The sequence below is a fragment of the Rhea pennata genome, chromosome Z (genome assembly GCF_028389875.1).
Source record: "Rhea pennata isolate bPtePen1 chromosome Z, bPtePen1.pri, whole genome shotgun sequence".
Lineage (NCBI taxonomy): Eukaryota > Metazoa > Chordata > Aves > Rheiformes > Rheidae > Rhea > Rhea pennata.
The window spans coordinates 71,971,565-71,990,445 of NC_084702.1; the positions used below are offsets into that span (position 1 = coordinate 71,971,565).

At 67.7% G+C, this 18,881-nt stretch overlaps 1 protein-coding gene across 1 annotated transcript; it reads left to right on the plus strand.

Moving 5' to 3' along the window:
- The first annotated feature begins 1,967 nt into the window (after window positions 1-1,967).
- On the plus strand, window positions 1,968-16,396 carry ARID3C (AT-rich interaction domain 3C). The gene is made up of 7 exons (XM_062600090.1): window positions 1,968-2,279; window positions 9,062-9,134; window positions 13,321-13,504; window positions 13,807-14,051; window positions 14,440-14,709; window positions 15,105-15,194; window positions 16,245-16,396. Exons 1-7 carry the CDS (start codon window positions 1,983-1,985, stop codon window positions 16,394-16,396), a joined length of 1,311 nt encoding a protein of 436 aa, XP_062456074.1. The 5' UTR covers window positions 1,968-1,982.
- Window positions 16,397-18,881: the final 2,485 nt, after the last annotated feature.

The window sequence follows — 18,881 nt, forward strand, 5'->3', positions numbered from 1 at the left end:
TGTGTGTATGCACAGTATGTGTGCGCAGGCAGGCGGGCACGCGTGTGCCAGCTGGGCTAGCCTTGCTCCACAAACCAGCAGAGAGCAAACGCGAGAGTGGCAGCCAAGCCGCGGCCGCGCCGCAAGGCTGCCGGCGGAGGTCAGGGCTCTCAGCACTCGCAGGTCGCCAAAAATGCCCCTTAGCAGCCTGCACACGCCTGCCTGTGCACACACAGCACACACGCACCTCTCCCAGCGCAGACTTCACACGCCTACATTAAACACACAAAACGCACACGCCCAGCTCCCAGCATACACTTACATGCACTTACTGCTGCTCCCCGGCAATGTGTGCAGATATGTGCGTGCACACCCAGAGCACATGCTCAGCCCCCTCCAGTCCCACGCACACGCATGCAACTGCATTTACGCATGTTTGCCTGCACACCCCACTCCCCCAAGGTGCAGGCACACACACACACACACACACACACACCCTTAAATACTGTGCACACACATGCATGCAACGCACACCGAGCTCCCCAGGTGTGCACTGCACACCTGGGCAGAGACACCATGCACACACATATTCAGCTCTGCCAGGGCGAGCACACACGCATACCTGCAGGCAGGTGTCATGCACACACAACATGCATCCAGCTCTCCCAGCACATACGTGCAAGCATGTGCATGCACACAGAGCACACTTTGTGTTCCCCGTGTGCATGCACGCATGCTCACACTGTGCACGCACACACAGCTCTCCCAGCATGCCTGAAAGCAGTCATGCACAGACCCCTTGCACGCACACACATGCAATACACACTCACCTCTGCCTGCACGCACACATACACGCGTGTCAGCTCAGACCCTCTGTGCGCAGTCACACGCCTTGCACTCCCCTCTGCCAGCACCCACACACCCGTGTGCAGACCCAGGCTCCCTGCACCCGCTCGCCCATGATGCTCGCTCAGCTCTCCCGGGGCACACGTGTGCATGCATGCACGACCACCACCCCCCCACCCGCACACACACACACACACATACACACGCGCACACGCACACACTCTCCCCGGCGCAGGGCGGCCCCGAGGGCTCGCGGCGGGCCGGGGCCGGGGCCGGGGCCGAGCCGGGCGCTCCCCCGGGGCTGCCGCAAGCCCGGCCCTCCCTGGATGACTCCCTTGACGTGCGCTAGCAAATGGGAGCGGGGAGGGTGTTTCTCGCCCGCCTGCCACTTGTTGCAAAAAAAAAAAAAAAAAAAAAAAAAGGAAGAAAGAGAGAAAGAAAGAAAAGAGGGGAAAAAAAAAATCCCACCCACCCTCATCTGCTGCAGAATAAAAGAAATATCGGCGGCCGCGGCGCCATGTGAGCGGCGGGCCGGCCCCGGGCGGAGCAGGCGGCCGTGCCCCGGGACGGCGGGGCGGCCCCGGCGGCGCCGTCGGAGCCGGCGGCACGGCGGAAACCCCCAGCCTGGCGGCCCGGGCGGCCCTGGTAAGGGGGCCGCGGCGCCGGTACCGCGGGGACGGCGGGAGCGCGGAGGGGGCAGCCGGGGAGCCCCGTCGCGGTGGGGGCGCGGAGTCCGCGGTGGGGCCGGGGGTCCCCCGCCGGGCAGGGTCCGCCGGAGGGCGGGCGGCAGGATCCCGTGGGGACCATCCCCGGTGGGAGCGAGGTGGGGGTCTGCCCCGCAGCACCGGGCTGGGGTCCCCGGCCGGGGGGGGAGGAAGGGGGTCCCCGCTGGGACCGAGGTGCGGTCCCGGCGTCGGGGGGGGGGGGGGGGGGGGGGGCGGGAGGGTCCCCTCCACCAGCGCGGGTGCGGCGGGTCCGCAGCAAACTTTGGGCAGCACCCCCCCGGGGGCAAGGAGAAGGGGGGGGGGGTTGTGCTTCCTCCCCTGCCTCCTCCTCCTCCTCCCCCTCCTCCCGGCTGAGGCCGTGCCCTGTGCCCGCAGCCGGCCGCCCCGCCGCGGGGGCCCGGGGCGCCGGGGGGGCTGCGCCTGGCGGCCGTGATGGAGAGCCTGCAGCGGCAGCAGGCGGCCCGCCTGGCCCGCGGCCCCGACGCCGCGCCCCGACGGCCCCCGACGGCGCCCGGCCCCGCGCCGCCGCCGCCTCCGCCGCCCGCCGCCGCCGCCACCCGCCGCCGCCCGGGCCCCGGCCCGCGCCCGCCGCCCGCCGAGCCGCAGCCGCAGGACGAGGAGGAGGAGGAGGAGGAAGAGGAGGAGGAAGAGGAGGGGGAGGAAGGGGAGCCCTGCGACCCGCACCCGCCCCAGCACCACGAGTGGACCTATGAGGAGCAGTTCAAGCAGGTAAGGAGCGCCCGGCGGGCACTGCCTCCGGCGGGCATCCCCCGGTGCCCCCACGGCTCACCCCCCCCCTCAAAGTGCACCCAACCAACCCTGCCCCCGAACCCCATCCCACCCCCCGGGGGCGTCTCCGGTGCCCCCCACTGCCCCCAAACCCTGTTTCCATCCCACCCTAAGCAAGCACCCCTCGTGCACCCACCACCCCAGCCCCCTTCCACAGCAAATGGGCACCTCCAGATGCCCCCCACTGTCCCCAAGCTTCACCCGTGGGTTCCTCCGTCCCACCCTGGTGGGCACCTCCCTGTTTTCCCTTCCCCCACACCCTGTCCCTATCCCACCCCTAATGCCCCCCCCAGCCCGCTGCCTCCTTGCTGCCACCAAACCCCATCCCGCCGCAGCTGGCATCCCCCGGTGTCCCCACCTCGCCGCCGCTGTGCCCCCCGCGCCAGCCTCCGGGGCCGCCGGGCACTTCCCTGCGCCTGTCGCCCCCCACCCCGGCTCCTCCTGTGCATCCCGCGACGGGTTAAACGGGGTCTCTGGAACGGGGCCTTGTAGCAGCCACCCCTGGGCTCTGCCCCGTCCCTGGACTGCGGGGGCAGGGGGAACAGGGGGGGCTGGTGGTGGCTCTGGTCACCCCAAGGAGCCCGCAGGTCTCTGCAAGGAGTCAGGGCGGATTTACGGCTCCGCCACGTGCCCGGTGATTTCCCGTGCTGGCCCGAGGGAGCAGTGGGTCCAACCCCGGCAGATTGAGTCCCGGCACCACCAGTGCCGAGGTGGGGGGGACGCCGTGGCCGTGGGGATTCGTGCCCCCCACGCGTCCCTCTGCCAGTGACCGGGGCCAGAGGGACAACGCTCCTGGGGGTTGGAGCAGGTGGAGAGGTTCGCGCGCGGCTTTCTTGGGACGCCGCTGCCCTTCCTGGCCGGCGGGACCCCCCTTGGGCTCGCCGCCGCCCCGGGGACCGGGGGACAGCGGCGGGGGACAGCGGGGACCCGACGTCGGGGTGCAGCGGCGCCTCCCGCGCCCGCGCCGCCCACCTTCCCGTATGGCGATTGCACAACGTGGAGCCCGGCCGGAGGCCGGGAACCGGCCGAGCGGGAACCCGCCTCGGCCTGGGATGCGCCAGGTATGCGCGCGGGTGCCCACGGCCCGCCGGAGCCGGAGCCGCCCGGGGACGGCCGGGCCGGGCGCGCGGCATAGGCCGAATAGCTGGATGGGGCGCGCGGGGAGAGGCGGACTGTCCGGTTCCCGGGCTCAGCGGCTCTTCCCGCCCCGGGGCGGGGGGGAGGCTTGCGGCGGCCGGAAAACATCCGCGGCATTTCTCTTCCCGCCTCGCGTCCTTCCCTCTCGGAGACGGCCGCCCTCGCTGAACCCGAGCGTGGTATAAACGCCGAGGCGCTGGGCGTGGGGGGCGGCACAACCCTTGCCAGCAGGGGGGAAAAGGGCAGGAAAAGGGGTAGGAAGGGACTTGGCAGGAGAAAAGTGCCCAGAGTCGGTCACAAGACATCTCCGTGCTTTGGCTTCCCAGGTGGATGCCTGGGCTGACCCTTGCATCCGCGCTTCGGAGTTGCGTGGGGGCCCTCGGGGCGCCCGGGGGGACATCCTGTGCCCGTGGGCCGGCCCCCACGCTCAGGGCCCGCCGCGAGGGCTCACGAAGGCGCGCGGCCCCGTGCGATACTACCCGCCCCAAGTGAGCCGCGCTCGGGTTAGCGGGGGGGTCCCGCACCCCCCCCAGCCTGCGCCCTGCCGCAGGTGTGCAGGGAGAGCGTGCGCAGAGCAGATGCACGAGCATGCACAGGGGCAGCACATACGGGGGACGTGAGCATGCAAGCGGCACAGATGCGTGTGCACTCAGGGTGCGCACAGGGTGCATGAGTGTGCCCGTGTGAACGTGAGCGAGCACAGGGCTGAGCGTGAACTGCCGGGTGAGCGTGCACAGGAGCCTGCGAGCGTGCAAAAGGCGGCACACGGAGGAGGCGCACGCGTGTGGCGGCGGGTGCGATGCACCGCAAGCGTGCGGGGTGTGCATCCGTACAGGGGCTGCTGGCGGCACGCGCAGGCGGAGAAGGGGGCTGTACGAGGGGTCAGTGCCGCCGCCGGCATGGGCAAACCCGCAGGGCACCGGGGCGCCCGCCGCGGCGCCTGGGCTCACCCCCTCCGTGCCCGGCGCCGTGTTTGCCCCGGGGCCGTGCTCCTCGGCTCCGGGCCGTTTCCTCCCGGGGAGCACCGGCCCGTGTCGGGGAGGGAGGCGCGGGTGGCCGGCGGCGCGCGCCAGCCCCGGACGCCCTTTCTGCTCGGCCGCGCGGCTTTTCCGGCCGTGCGGAGGCGGCGGGGAGCACCTGCCGGGGCCGGGATCGCCTTCCCTGCCGCCTTCACTTCCTCCGGCTGCGCCGCTCCGGAGCCTCCCTGGGGAGGGGAAGAGGGTGGAGGGGCCACGCGCTGTGGCCAACAGCCTCAGGGTCACTTAGCCCCCTGGGGCACACAGGGACCCCCCCGTGCACATGTCCCCCCAAAAAAACCCACATACATACCAGGCTTTGATATACACGCGTATGCACATAGCATATTCCAGCTGTGTGCACCCTTGCAGCACCCAGGTGTGTGCACGTACGTGCGTCCACCTACCAGCTCTGCCTTGCACACCCCTGCAGCGTACATGTGCACGCACACGCACACCTAACCTGGTGCACCCCACCCTCGAGCCATGCACACGCACGCCGGCTGCAAACCTGCGTGCAAAGCCCGTGCGCAGCCGAGCACCGGGGCGCCCCGTGCCTCGGTTTCCCGGGCCGGGGGCTGCCGTCCCCCAAGGGCAGCGCCGCGAGCCGTCGCTCCGGCGCCTTGCCCCAGGCCGGGTTAATGTTTGCAGCAGGCGGCTCTCCCGGGCTGCCCCCCTCTCTCCCCCGACCGCAGCCAGCGCCTGGGCAGCGCCGTCCCGTAACCATTAACCTGCTGCTGGCTCCAGTGCTGGAGCCTGCGGGAGCCTCGCTGGGGTGCGAGGTGCTCCGGGAGCCCATCCCCATGGCAGAGGGCCTAAGTAGAGCGCGGGAGCACGGGCAAACCGGGGGCACCTGCTGTGGGACCCCCAGGGGCTCCCCGGTCCTCTCCCTCTCCGGGGATGGAGGCCGGGAGCCGAGCGCATCGACCGAGCCCGCGGCGTGAACCGCGGCCACCTGCAAAAATTAGCAGCAGGGCCGATCAATGCGGTGCCTGCCAAGCGGCTCCGGAGGGAGGGGGGACGCGGGCCGGCGGGGGGGAGCCGAGCAGGGCGCGCGATCGATACGGCCCGGATTAAGAGGATTAAACAGTGGTCGGTGCCCGGAGCCCCCGCTTGCTGGCGGCTCGGCGTCCCTCCAGCGCCGCCGGGCCGGGCCCTGGGCGAGGGGTCCCGCGGTGGCACTTGGCAAGCGGCGACAGCCCCCCGGGGACCGCAGGGGCGGCATCTCCCCCGGATCGCTCGGATAAAGCGCCGTCGGAGCCGCCCGGCGAGCCCCCCCCCCCATCCCCACAGCCTTGAAGGAAGAAAGACGTCGCCACGGCAACGGGATGAGGGCATGGAGTGGGGAGCCCCCGGAGCGGGGAGCGGGGGCTCGGGACCCGGGCCCGCCGGCGCCTCAGGGCTTGGGCGCGCCGTGCCGGGTGGCGGGATGCACAGCCGCTCCGGGGCCCGCGGCTTGGCGCCAGCTCCGCCGCGGCTCTGCCGGGCAGAGAGGGGCTGGCGTTCGGGGTGCCGCAGCTTTTGGGGGTCCCCACGGGCGGCGAGGTCCGTGGAGCTGCACGCCGCCGGGCTATCGATCCCCGGGCTTGACAGTTTAATACTTCTGTTTATAGAGGAATATAGTTACATCGATGGCGTTAAATGAGTTACTAATTATATCAATACAAACACGATTAAAAGGGTCCTTGCTCATAGGTCACTGCAAGCAGGAGCTGTTGCTGGTGTTGCACAATTGCCCCTGGGCAAGGCCTGCCGGGCTGCGCCGAGGCGCGCCGGGGGCTCGCGGGTGCTGCGCGCATCCCGCACGCCCGCGCGGGGCTGCGTGCCGCGGTGCACAGCCGTGCGGGTGCACGCACGCGCGCGCATGCTCACGACGAGTTGTGCGTGGTTGCGCACGGCTGTGCGGGGCTGTGCGAGTCCCCGGGCGGAGGTGTGTGCCCGGGCGGGTGTGTGGGAGCCCATGTGGGGTCGTGTGTGCCGGTACCGTGTCGCACGGGGTGGTGTGTGTGCACCCATCCGGGGAAGCGTGTGTCAGGCAGCGTGTGGGGTCCGGCACGCTTGTGCGGGCAGCTAGGAGCGTCCGCGGGGGGCTGCGCACGCCTGCACGGGGCTGCGCCGTGCCGCAGCGACGGCCCATTCCCGAGCAGATGCCGGGGGCAGGGGGGAGTAACCACCTTGGAAGAGGAGGAGGAAGGAGAGCGGCAGCGCCGGAGCCGGGCTGGAGCTGCCACCTCCGTCCCCGCGCCGTCCCCGCGCCCTGCGCCACCCGGAGCGAGCTGCCCCCAAGCCGCCAGCGAGCGGCTTCGCCCTAATCCCCCGCAGGGTAACGGCTCTGCGCCCCGACGAGCTTTGGGGAGCTCCCCGGACAGGCAGGGCTGCTTATCCCTAACGAAGGGGTCACAAATACCCCCGCCCGGAGCCCCCGTGCCCCCCACCCCACCCCGCGCCGCAGGCAGCCGCATGCACCGGCGGCTCCCGGCGATGCCTCGCGCGGCGCCGGCTCCTGCCTCCTCGGCCCCCCAGCCCGCGATCCCACTGCCTCCCGGCGCGGCACATCCGCCCCCGCCGCCGGTGGCGTCCCCCTCCTCCCCCCCTGCGTCCCCACGGCAGGCGACGTTTTCCCCAAGGGCGGCCGGCGCGGCGCGGTTTCCCGCCGCCCTCGTCTCCGCTCGACCTTTGCTCCGTGCTGGATGTCATGTGTTTTTGCATCTGGGTGCCCCGCAGATAAAAGGTTAGAGGTTAATAAATGGTGGAGAAATAGATCCCGATGCTCGGAGGTCCCACCTGCTTCTGCGCCGTGGTGGCCTGGCACTAGCAGTCGGGGAAGGGGAGTTTGGGGGGGATTGCTCCTTTTGGGGGGATCGCTTTGCCATCCCAGGCCCCGGTTTTGATGCAGCCCCCTGGGAGGTGCCACCCCGCGGAGCAGGTAGCAGCGTGGGTCAGGGTCAGGACACCTAGAACCGTGACATAGGGAAGGGCACCCGCTGCCCCTCCAGACCGAGCAAGGGACAGGGATTCAGCGCTCCGGACTGGTTCGGAACCAGGTTGTCAGCACCCAGGGGTCTGTTTGGGGACAGGCTGTTAGCACCCATACACTGGGGTAGAGGCAGGGGGTAGCACCCTTGGATTAGATGAGGGACAGGCTGTTAACGCCCATAGATGACATTAGGGACAGACAGGTAGCACCTATGGATGACATTAGGAGTGTGTCCTTAGCGCCTATGGATTAGGTGAGGGACAGGCTGTCAGCACCCCTGGATAACATTAGGGACAGGCAGGTAGCACCCGTGGATAGCATTAGGAACAGGTCCTTAGCACCCATGGATTAGGTGAGGGTCAGGCTGTTAACACCTATGAAGTAGGTGAGGGATCAAGGACCATCCTTGATCCTCGAGGGATCCAGGACCTATCCACGGGTTAGGTGGAGGACGGTAGTTAGGGGCCAGACTAAGACAGGCAGCCAGCACCCATGGGTTAGAGCAGGGACGAGCAGTTAGCACCCATGGAAGAGGGAAGCAGGCGGGAGGCAGGGCGCGGGGGGCGGCGTGGACGCGGCTGGTGGCTGGTGCTGGGAGCGGGGCCGCTGACACCTCCGGCAGCCCGGCTCCTTTATCCGCCCCGTGAGTGATGTGCTCTGCGGAGGAGGAGGGCGACGCGCCTATCGGGTTTTAACAGCCTTTCCCAGCACAATTGTTTTTTAAACGACTCTATTTTGCGCCCGACTTTGTTTTCCAGCTTGCATTTCTTTGTATATGTTTTGGAAATCCATTCCGGACTGCTGAGTTTTGTTTCTTTTCAATGGCTTTAAATTCTTGCCTGGCTCGCTGGGAGGAATTGGTGTCTATAGCGCCTTCGATTGGTGCTAATTTTTCCTTCATGTGCTCTGACTTTTACTGCTGGGCCATCGATCCGGCAGCCTCCAATTTGTCATGGTCACCGAGGGCCTGTGCTGGAATCAGGCGGCTCCCGGGGCGGCGCGCGGCGCCGGCACGTCGGGCACCCAGGTTCGGGAGTCCCGCTGTCCCCGCGGCTCCTTCCTTCAGCCGCAGGTCTAGGGCGCCGGATCGGCCTGGGAGTCGCGGCTGGGGGCCTGGAGCTGAGTCCCTCGCCCGCGCGCTTGGCCGGGGTGCAGCCGGGGCGGTGGTGCCCCAGGAGGGGCCATGGCTGCCTGGCTCTGGCTCTCCGTGTCCTGGTGTGGGCTTCCTCGCAGAAACGCCGGCAAGCAGCGGGGAAACTGAGGCACACGAGCAGCCTCCCGGCAGCGGAGGCTCTGGTGGGATGGGGAGACTCGGCACCAGGCGATCCCCGTGCTGCCGGCAGCGGTGGGCCCCTGGGTGCCCGCAGCAGAAGGGGGGCTGCGGCGGCTCCTCGGTTAAGGGCTGCTCAGATGTTCATGCTCACGTGTGTGGGTGCCCACCACGCGCACACGTGCCTGCACACACACTAGTAACCATTGCAGCTTTCTCCCTTCGTTGCACGCCTGTCTGCACACCCCCCGGCTGCCTCTTGCATTCGTGTGTGCGTTTGGACCTGCCAGCGGCGCTGACCCCTCTCTCTCCCCCTCCCCAGCTCTACGAACTGGATGAGGACCCAAAACGCAAGGAGTTCCTGGACGACCTCTTTGGCTTCATGCAGAAGAGAGGTAAAGGTGGGTGGCTTGGGGTGGGCACTCGCTGGCACCAGCCCCTGCCCGTGGCTACACGGGGGCACTCATGCCATGTCCCACTCGCACACCGACCTGCTCCAGGTCTTTGCAAGCCTCTGAGGTAGATCCCAGGGGCTGCACTGAGATCTGCATGGCCAAACACATGCGTTATCATACGCGCCGTGGACACCGTCAGAGTCACCCCCACTCACACATGCACGTGCTTCCCCCCCGAGATTTGCTCCCCGTCACCCTGAGTGGGCACCTGCCCCACAAGAGTGCTGCTGGCTGGAGGGGCTCCCACAGGACCTACAGCCTGGGGTTGGCCGCAGTGCCCATTAGCAATGCCCGTTAAGGATACTCTTTAGCAATGGCCATTAGTGATGCCCATGAGGGATGTCCATGGTGATGGCCATTAGCCATGCCCATGGTGATGCCCATGAGGGATGTCCATGGTGATGGCCGTTAGCCATGCCCATGGTTATGGCCATGAGGGATATCCATGGTGATGCCCATTAGCCATGCCCATGGTGATGGCCGTGAGGGATGTCCATGGTGATGCCCATTAGCCATGCCCATGGTGATGTCCATGAGGGATGTCCATGGTGATGGCCGTTAGCCATGCCCATGGTGATGCCCATGAGGGATGTCCATGGTGATGGCCGTTAGCCATGCCCATGGTTATGGCCATGAGGGATATCCATGGTGATGCCCATTAGCCATGCCCATGGTGATGGCCGTGAGGGATGTCCATGGTGATGGCCGTTAGCCATGCCCATGGTGATGTCCATGAGGGATGTCCATGGTGGTGGCCGTTAGCCATGCCCATGGTGATGCCCAGCAGTAAAGCCCATCAGCAATTCCCAGGGCCAGCCAGCGGGCAGCGCTGGGCACCCAGGGGTTAAGGGCCCCACCAGCCGGCCCAGCCACATCGGAAATCTTTGCTCTCGGTGCGGGGGGCCAAGCCAGCTCCCGGGGACTCGATAAATGCTTTAACCTTCGCCCTCCCCGGCTGGGCCTGCGACAATTAAAAGCTGCCGAGCGCGGGCGCGTGGCCGGCTGTATTAATTAGAGCCTTTTGCTGGCGCGCGGATTAATGAACATGCCGCTCGATAGCCAGTAAACCCCAGGCAGAGGTTAATGCCGAGCTAATTAACGGGGGCTGGATGGGGGGGCGGACAGTGGGGCCAGCTGCGCGGCGTGGGGGACAGGGCCAGCAGAAAGGGCCACCCCAAGCCCCACACCTGCCGTGGGACAGTGGGGACAGGGGCCAAGACCCCCGTGGCTCCCGCCGGCCCCCCAGCGCAGGCTCTGGGGAGGAGGAGGCTGCCTGCCCCCCCCCCGCCAGCCCCACGCATCCGTCAGCGCGCGGGGCTGCGAGATTCATGGGCTGCTCCGCACAGTCGTTATCTCTCTCTCCAGAGCTAATTAAGTCGCTCACCGGTGGGGGCCGGGGCTAATTAAACGAGCAGCGCCGGGAGGAGCAGGGCGGGGGGACCCGGGGGGGCTGCTGCTGGCTCGGGGCGCCCCGGCTGTAGGGGCCAGCCGGGGCGGCTGCGCGTGGGGGGCCGGCAGGGTGCAGAGCACCCGGCTGGAGCCGAAGCCTGGGGTGCCGGCGTGGAGGGGGACGCGGACCCGGCGCGCAGAGGAATTTCGCTGTTTGCCTTCAGAGGTTTTGCGGCCGGTTCCCAGGGCCCTGCCTGCGGCGCCAGGCGGCCCTGTGTGCCCCGGCGGCCCCACGCCGTCCGCCCGGGGATTTTGGAGCTGAGGTGCATGTGAGGGGCAGGCGGTGCCCACCCCCAGCGTGCTGGTGAAAGGGGGCGGGGGGCTATGCATAGTGGGGACAGGACCTGGGGTCTGTCGTGGGGCTGTGCCAGCTGGCACAGGGTCATTGGGGGTGGCACAGTGTGCTTAGGAGTTGCACAGGGCTGTTGGAGGTGTTGTTGGAGGTGGCACAGGGTCACTGGGGATTGCAGAGGATCCTCAGGGGTGGCACATGGTCCTTAGGGGTGGCATAGAGTCATTGGAGGTGGCACAGTGTCCTCAGGGGTTGCACAGAGTCTTTGGTGGTGGCACAGGGTCATTGGGGATTGCAGAGGATCCTCAGGGGTGGCACATGGTCCTTAGGGGTGGCATAGAGTCATTGGAGGTGGCACAGTGTCCTCAGGGGTTGCACAGAGTCTTTGGTGGTGGCACAGGGTCATTGGAGGTTGCACAGGGTCATTGGAGGTTGCACAGGGTCCTTGATGGTGGCATAGGGTCCTCAAGGGTTACACAAGATCCTTGGTGGTGGCAGTGTCCTTGGTGGTGGTTCAGGGTCCTCGGTGGGGCACAGGATCCTCAGGGGTTGCACAAGGTCCTTGGTGGTGGCAGTGTTCTTGCTGGTGGCACAGGGTCACTGGAGGTTGCACAAGATCCTTGGTGGTGGCCCAAGATCCTTGATGGTGGTACACAGTCCTCAGGAGTGGCAAGGGCAGGTGGGAAGCTGGTGGCCCTTGCGCACTGGCACACCGGTGGCCCACGAATGCCCCCAGCAGCCTGGGCAGCGCTCAGGCTCTCGCGGGCGCCCGGACAGAGGCACCGAGGGCTGCGGCCCCGCACCTCGTGCCAGGCTGGCAGCGCGCTGGGGGGCATCGACGCCTCGGCAGCGAGCCGTCGCGGAGGGGCCGCACGTGCCCCCGCCGCCTGCCAGGGCCATCGGGGTGCTGGCGTCCGTCGGGGAGTCGGGGGGATGTTTCCTGCCTTTTTCTTGGGAGGAGAAACTCCTCTCGCCCTTCCCGAACGGAGCAAACAGCCCAGCTGGGGGCGGGGGGGAGGGAGAAAAAAAAGTTAAATGAACTCGGTAGAAGAATAAAAAGAGCTCATTTTTCAGGCTTACGCGAAGGAGCCAAGCCGATATCGGGGCCATAAATTAGGGATGCTGGAGGACGGCGGTGAGCGACGGCTTCGTTTGCGGGGCGAAGCGCGGCCCTGACAGCCTCCCCCGGCCAAATGGATGGCTTTCCGATACGGCCCGCTCCCGCCGCCCGGCGCCGAGGAACGAGCAGGGCACGCGCGCCCCGCCGCGGCCCCCGGCGCCGCGCCGCCCGCCGGGGCTATTTGGCGGCTGGAGGGAGGGGGGGTGTGTGTTGGGGGGGGGGGAAATGTTTGGAGGTTGGGGAGGGCGATGCGGCCGGGGCCGGTGGCCGCGAGGAAGGTGTGTGGCCACGGTGGTCTTGCAGAGCCCGGGGGTGCTGGGCATCCCTAGGAGGTGTGGAGCACCCCCCCCTATCCCCGGGGCTTCTGAGGGTGTTTATAGGGTGATTCCCTCTATAAATTTTATGGGGGTGCCTTTTTATGGGGTTCTGGAGGGTGTAAGAGGGAGAGTCCTCTGATTTAGGGGCCAGATGCTCCTTAGGAAGCGCCTAGCGCATTATGGAGAGACACCTTCTGTAAGGGGCTCTGAGGGCAGGTCTTTCCCCTCCCACCATGCCCCCACGTCCCAGCTGGCAGCTTGCCCGTCCCCCTGCTGAGCTGACAGCCCCGCGGGGTCTCCGTCGATGGGAACTCGGTACCAGCACGACGGTCCCGCCTGCACCCCTCACCCGCGTGGGTGTTCGCCCTGCCTGCTGCATGCAGCAGCTTTGGGCACGGAGAGGCCAGTCGCCCCTCGGACATGCCAGGGGACAGCTGGTACCCGCCGCGCCAGGGCTGATCCCTGCTTGGGGTCTGCCACCCGCTGCGGGAGCAGCACCAGGCTGATGCTCTCCAGCCCCTAGGGAGTACCCAGGGCAGGCAGAGGGTCCTGGGGCGCAGGGTGAGAGGGGGACATGGGCTGAGGGCATCACCAAGGGATGCTGGTAGGACACCATGAGAGCTGGGGTGAGGAACCGCCACGCCAGGCATCATTTAGGGCTGCTGGTGTCTCTGGCAGCCAGCACTCAGAAAGCCTCTTAAGTAGCCAAACCCACCTTTACCCTGTGTCTTGGGCAGAGTTTGCAGCTCAGGCTGAGCCCCACTCGTGCAGACAGCTCTGGGGCAGAGCGGGGCTCGGGGACACAGCACGTGGCCGTGGTGGGAGGGACAAGGCTGCCAGTGTCCCAGCACGGCTGGGCGAGGAGAGGCCACGTCCCCAGGGAGCGAGGGTCTCCATCCCCGCGGCCTCACCCTGCATCCCTTTCTCTCTCCTGTGTGCGGCTGGAAGGGACGCCCGTGAACCGCATCCCCATCATGGCCAAGCAGGTGCTGGACCTGTACACGCTGTACCGGCTGGTGACGGACAAGGGGGGCCTGGTCGAAGTCATCAACAAGAAGATCTGGCGGGAGATCACCAAAGGCCTCAACCTACCTACCTCCATCACCAGCGCTGCCTTTACCCTGCGCACGCAGTGAGCGCCGGCGAGCAGGATTTGCCCCGTGCAAGCACCCAAGGGTGGCCCTTTCTCCACACACTCCGAACTGTGGGGCATCCTGCTGGCTCAGGAGCCCTAGAGCCCCAACCCTGCCCGCAGCACCCAAGCAGGGGTCTGTTGCACCCAGGTGCTGCATTCTGGTGGTGGCGACCCATAGGCAGATGGAGGGCTCTGCCCCTTCCCAACACGGGTGCCATCCCCATCCTGGTCCCCGCTCAGCCCAGGGGTGGCCGGGAGCTGCGTGGTGCTGGGTCTCATCCTGGCTCTCTCCCCCGCAGATACATGAAGTACCTGTACCCCTACGAATGCGAGAAGCGGGCGCTCAGCTCTCCCGGGGAGCTCCAGGCCGCCATCGACAGCAACCGGCGAGAGGGGCGGAGGCAGGCCTTCGGGACGGCGCTCTTCAACTACTCGCCCACTGGCACCCCGACCCTGCTGGGCTCCCCCAAAATGCCCCTGCCGGCCCTCAGCATCTCCACGCACAGCTGCAGCCAGATCAGCCAAGTGCACACCATTAAGAAAGGTGGGTGAGGGCCACATCTGCCCCACATGGGGCATCTGCTCAGCACTGGGCATCTCTCCCAGTGATGGGCACCACTGGGACAGCAGAAGTATCTCCCCAGCTGCTCTTGCCCTGTTTACAGGGAAAAGAGGAGCAGTTTGGGTCATTTGTCCTCTTTTGGGACTGAACAAGCTTTATTTTTTCCTGCCTTACCCAGCTCTAGAGGGGAGCAAAACCTAGATGCTCCCCTCTCTGTGCCCCCCTTGCCCACTGGTGCCCGGCGGGAGCAGGCAGCCTGTGCAAGACCTGGGTGCGTGCTCAGCTGGGGATGGCGAGATGGGCGCTGTCCCCGGCTCTCTGCCACCCCCAGGGCTGAGCAGGACCCGCTGAGCTCTCCCCATCGTTGCAGAAGACGGCGTGCTGTCGGCAGCGGTGCCAGGCCGCATCGCCATCCCCGTGGGACTGGCCGGCCACCACCTCGCGGCAGCCCAGGCAGCGGCTGCGTCGCAGGCAGCGGTGCTGGAGCAGCTGCGGGAGAAGCTAGAGACGGGGGAGCCTCCGGAGAAGAAAGTGGCCCTGACGGCGGAGGAGCAGCAGCGGCTCATGCAGCACGCGCTGCAGCACAACCTCCTGGCCATGGCCTCCCAGTTCCCTATGAACATCAAGATCTCCAACCGAGGTAACAAGCATGGTGGGCACCACCTGCCATGGGGGCAGCCCGGGTGCAGGGCCCGGAGGGAGTAGCCAGATGGCCTCAGGGCCCCAGGACAAGCTCAGGGATGGGTGCACACCACGGGAGGCATGGTCCAGCATGGGAAGGCTGGGATGCAGCTCCCCCGCCTCTGCCAGCCATCCCCTGACACCGAGCGCTGTGGTCACCCCAGAAGGGCATTGCCACGGCCCCGCGATTCTCCAGGCCCTCAGGAAGCCCTGCCATGGCCAGTGCCTCAGCTGGAGATACCTGCCAGGCCTGGAGAGCTGAGCTGCCTGGAGAAGACAGGGCCCTATTTCTCTCTCCGGTAGGTTCTTGTTTCTGTTTCTCTTAATACTCATATTGGTATTTCCTCTCCCCAGATGACAGACAGGAGACCGCATTGAATCTGTCCACCAACGGCATTAGCAGTATCAACATGTCAATAGAAATAAATGGAGTTGTCTACACAGGTAAATAGAAGGGCCGCTTGGCCTGTGTAATTGCGGCCGGGAAATCCAATAACTTATAGCCACTGCCTGGCCAGCAAGTCCTTCCTTCAATCTGATGTCTTTACTATAAAATCCATCGTAATGAAGTGGCAGGGCCTGGGGAGAGGGGGCAGGCAAGGGAGGGGGAGAGCAAAGCTGGAAATTGTCCCCCAGGAGGGGCCAGCAACAAAGGGCCAAGAGGGGATGGAAGGACAGACGGACTCAGGCTGCAAGGGGCAAAAAGGCCCTTGGGCAAAACCAACCATGGAAAACCTGAGCCTCACAGAGACTGCTTGGATTTGGGGCCATCCTGATGCTGGAGTGCCCAGGGGTCCTGCCTCCTTAGCTGGACCCCCTTGGGGTGCAGCAAGGGGGATTTGATTCAAGGAGGCTTGGAGGATATGGGCAGGCATGGTGGGTGCAGAGAGAAGGCCACTCGGGTGCCGGAAGAGATGTTGGGCTCGGGGGACCACATTGGGACACCTTGCTGAAGCAGAAGCTCCATCAGATACCAACAGGCACCAAGCGCCCAGCAGCCCCAGGCTGCGACTGGTGTGAGGAACCTGGAGGGTTTGTGGGTGCCTGGAGAGGATGCACCAACGCGGGCCCCGCTGGCACCCTGCCGAGGGGCCGGAGGGACCCACGAGAGCCAGGACACAGCCCCGTTGGGCCGGGCAGGGCAGGCACCACTGCCAGACACTGCGCCGCGTGTGCGTGGGCACGCGCATGACCCACGTTGGCTATGTACGTCGCCCCGTGCCCCCCGGCGCTCTGCCGTGCTGAGACACCCCTAATTAAAATAGAAATCGGCAAATAAATATTTAATGAGCTGGAAAGGTCAGGAACATGTGGGCCTGCCAGCCAAATCGCCGCGGGCCACCCCAGGGGCTGTCCTGCATGGGCAAGGACATCCCGGGGATCACGGGGCCAGAGACCCGCTGCGGGGAAGGGCCTGGGGGTGCAGAGTCCCAATCCTGTCTGCATTAGCAGGCAGCCCTGGGCTGCCCTAACGCCCTTTCTCTTGCTCCTTAGGCGTCCTGTTTGCCCGCCGGCCCGCAGCCCCCCCAGCGCCCAGTGGCCCCGGTGGACGGAGCGCCCAGAGCCAGCCAAGCCCCATGCCTGCCCCGAACCCGCCGCTCCCGGCCGCCTCGCACAGCCACACTCCCGCCGGCGCCTCGCCGTAGCGGCGATGCCCCCGAAGCGGCCGGGAGTCCCCGGGGCCGCGCACGGACGCCGAGGGCACCCCAGCCCCGGGGGCAAGCCAGACTGGTCTGCCCTCTGCCTGGGGGGCACGGGGGGCTGTGCCCTTGGCCGTGGGTGAGGATGCGGCCTGGCGGTGGGGCCGAGCTGGTCCCAGCAGGGGCTGCTAGGGCAGGGCTGTGCCTGCCGGGACGCGGCATCATGAGGCAGCTGGCGGTGGCAGGAGGGGACCCAGCTGGGCCACCAAGGCGGGGTGGGGAACCCGAGGGTGCCTCTTGCTGCAGCGTTACGCTGCAATGTGTTTCCATGCAAGGCTGTGAGCACCCGCAGGAGCCCTCTTGCCACGCACGTGCCCCCTTTACCCCGCCATGCCGTCCTGCGCAGGCGCCTTCTCCGCCAGGCAGTGCCCCCGCACGACTCCCCGGCACAGCTCCCACTCGCCCGGCTGCACCCCAGCCCCACGTCCGCCGTCCCCCGCAGCCCCGCGCGGCGTCCCCCGCTCGCCACATCCCCCGCGGACGCCCTCGCCGCGCTGCTTCCCTCACGTGCTGCGCCCGGGGCACGCACCCTCGGTGCACGCGCGAGCCCGGGCACCCGCTGCGCGCGCCCCCGCTGTGCACGGCGCCCCGCGTTCTCCAGGCTTGCCCCCGCTGTGCACGGCGCCCCGTGTCCCCCGTGCGCGCCTGCCGCGCACCCTGCAGCCCCGGCGTGCACACCGTGGCCCCCCCCCCCCAACACACACCTCCCTGCCCCATTGCACCCACGCACTGGGGGCCCCCGCCATCCCTGGGGCCCCCCCAGCACCCCGGTGGTGGTGTCCCCCGTGGTGGGGACAGCTCGGGTCTCAACGTCCCGGCTCAGCCTTGGTCCAGCTACGGGCATGCGCTGGGGGAACCTCACAGGTCTCCGGGGAGGGGGGAGGCAGATACTGGGGAAACTGGTGGGACTGGTGGGGGTGGAGCATGGGGTGGGGCTGTATGTGGGTCCAGCGTTGGGACTTTATGCACTGGGAGGAGCTCGCTGGGTGCAGGCCGGGGAGGCAGAGCGCGGAGGGGCCCGTCGCAGAGCGGTGAGGCCCAGCGGTGCCCCCCGAGGAAGGCCGCCCGGACGCCGGGGCCCCCAGCACAGAGCAAGGTGCTGCCTTGTGCACGCCAAACTACCTCGTTGGGGCGGCTCCCCCTGCCCGCTCGCCCCCTCGGGTGCCGGAGCAGCGCCGGGCGCGGGGCGACGTGCGCTTCTGGGGTTCGGCCGGCGCTTGGTGCCGCCGGGGCGGCCGGCCGGGCTCCCGGGGCTGCGGCCCTGCAGCGCCGGGTATCTATTAAAGAAAACGAACCGATGAACCGAGCCGGTGTGCGGGGCTGACGTCTGTGGGCGGACGGGGCGCCGAGGCCCAGACGCGCCGGCCGAGCCCCGCGGCCGCCCAGCAGCGTCTTCCCCAGTGCCGGTGCCCATCACCCCGCTGAGGCTGCCTGCGAAGGGGTGGAAGAGCAGACACGTGCTGGCATTCACAGACACGTGTGCTTGCAGCCACTCGCAGCCACTTGTGCGTGTGAGCAGACACCCCCCCCAGCACCCATGGGAGACCTGGGCGCAGAGGGCATCCATGAGGAGAGCCACCGTCCCCCTTAGCAGCCGTGGGGACGGACGCCCGGCTCAGGCAGCGCCCCCGGGGACAGACCCTCCTGGAGCAGAGGCACCGGTGGGGACAGACCCTGCTGTGCCCGGGGACGGGCCCGGGCACCCGCGGCGGGGGCAGCGCCCATCGCGGCGGTGCCGGCGCTGTCCAGGGTGCTGCAGCGGGGCCCAGGCGTCCCGGGGTGGGGGGGGGGTGCAGGAGGAGGGTCCCAGTGTGGTGTGTGCGTGTGAGTGTGCACCAGGCTCTGCAGGAGGGTCCCAGTGTGGTGTGTACACGCGTGTGTGTGCGTGTGTGACTGTGCGTGTGAGCGTGCACACCAGGCAGCGGGGTCTGTGCCAGGCTCCGGCTGCCCGTTGGGGCTGTGCGGTGCCCGTGTGGGGCCGCCCACCCGACCTGCTGCCCCCCTGCACGGCACGGCACGGCACGGCACGGCAAGTTGGAGGGGGGGACCGGAGTGGGATCGATCAGGCTGTAATTGGGGTCTCGCAAGCGGCCCGCGGCCCCCCTCATTCGGCGGCTCCGGGGGCGATGCGCGAGCCAGCGCTCCCCGGGGGGCTCGGGGACGCGGCTGCCGTCACCCGAGCAACCAGCCCCGATCGATGCCCGCTTCCCGCGCCCCACAGGGCCCCTAATTGAGTGGGAGGGAGGAGACGGAGGGCGAGGGGCCGTGGGCACGATCCGCCCGGCTGCAGCGGGGCCTCAGCACCGGGCAGTGGGCAGGGGGGCACGGCCACGGCCCCAGCCACCCCCACGCCGGGGACAGGGTCGGAGCCGCCCTCTGCAGCCCAAGAGTGTGCACACGTGTGTATGTGTTTGCACACACGTGTGCGAAG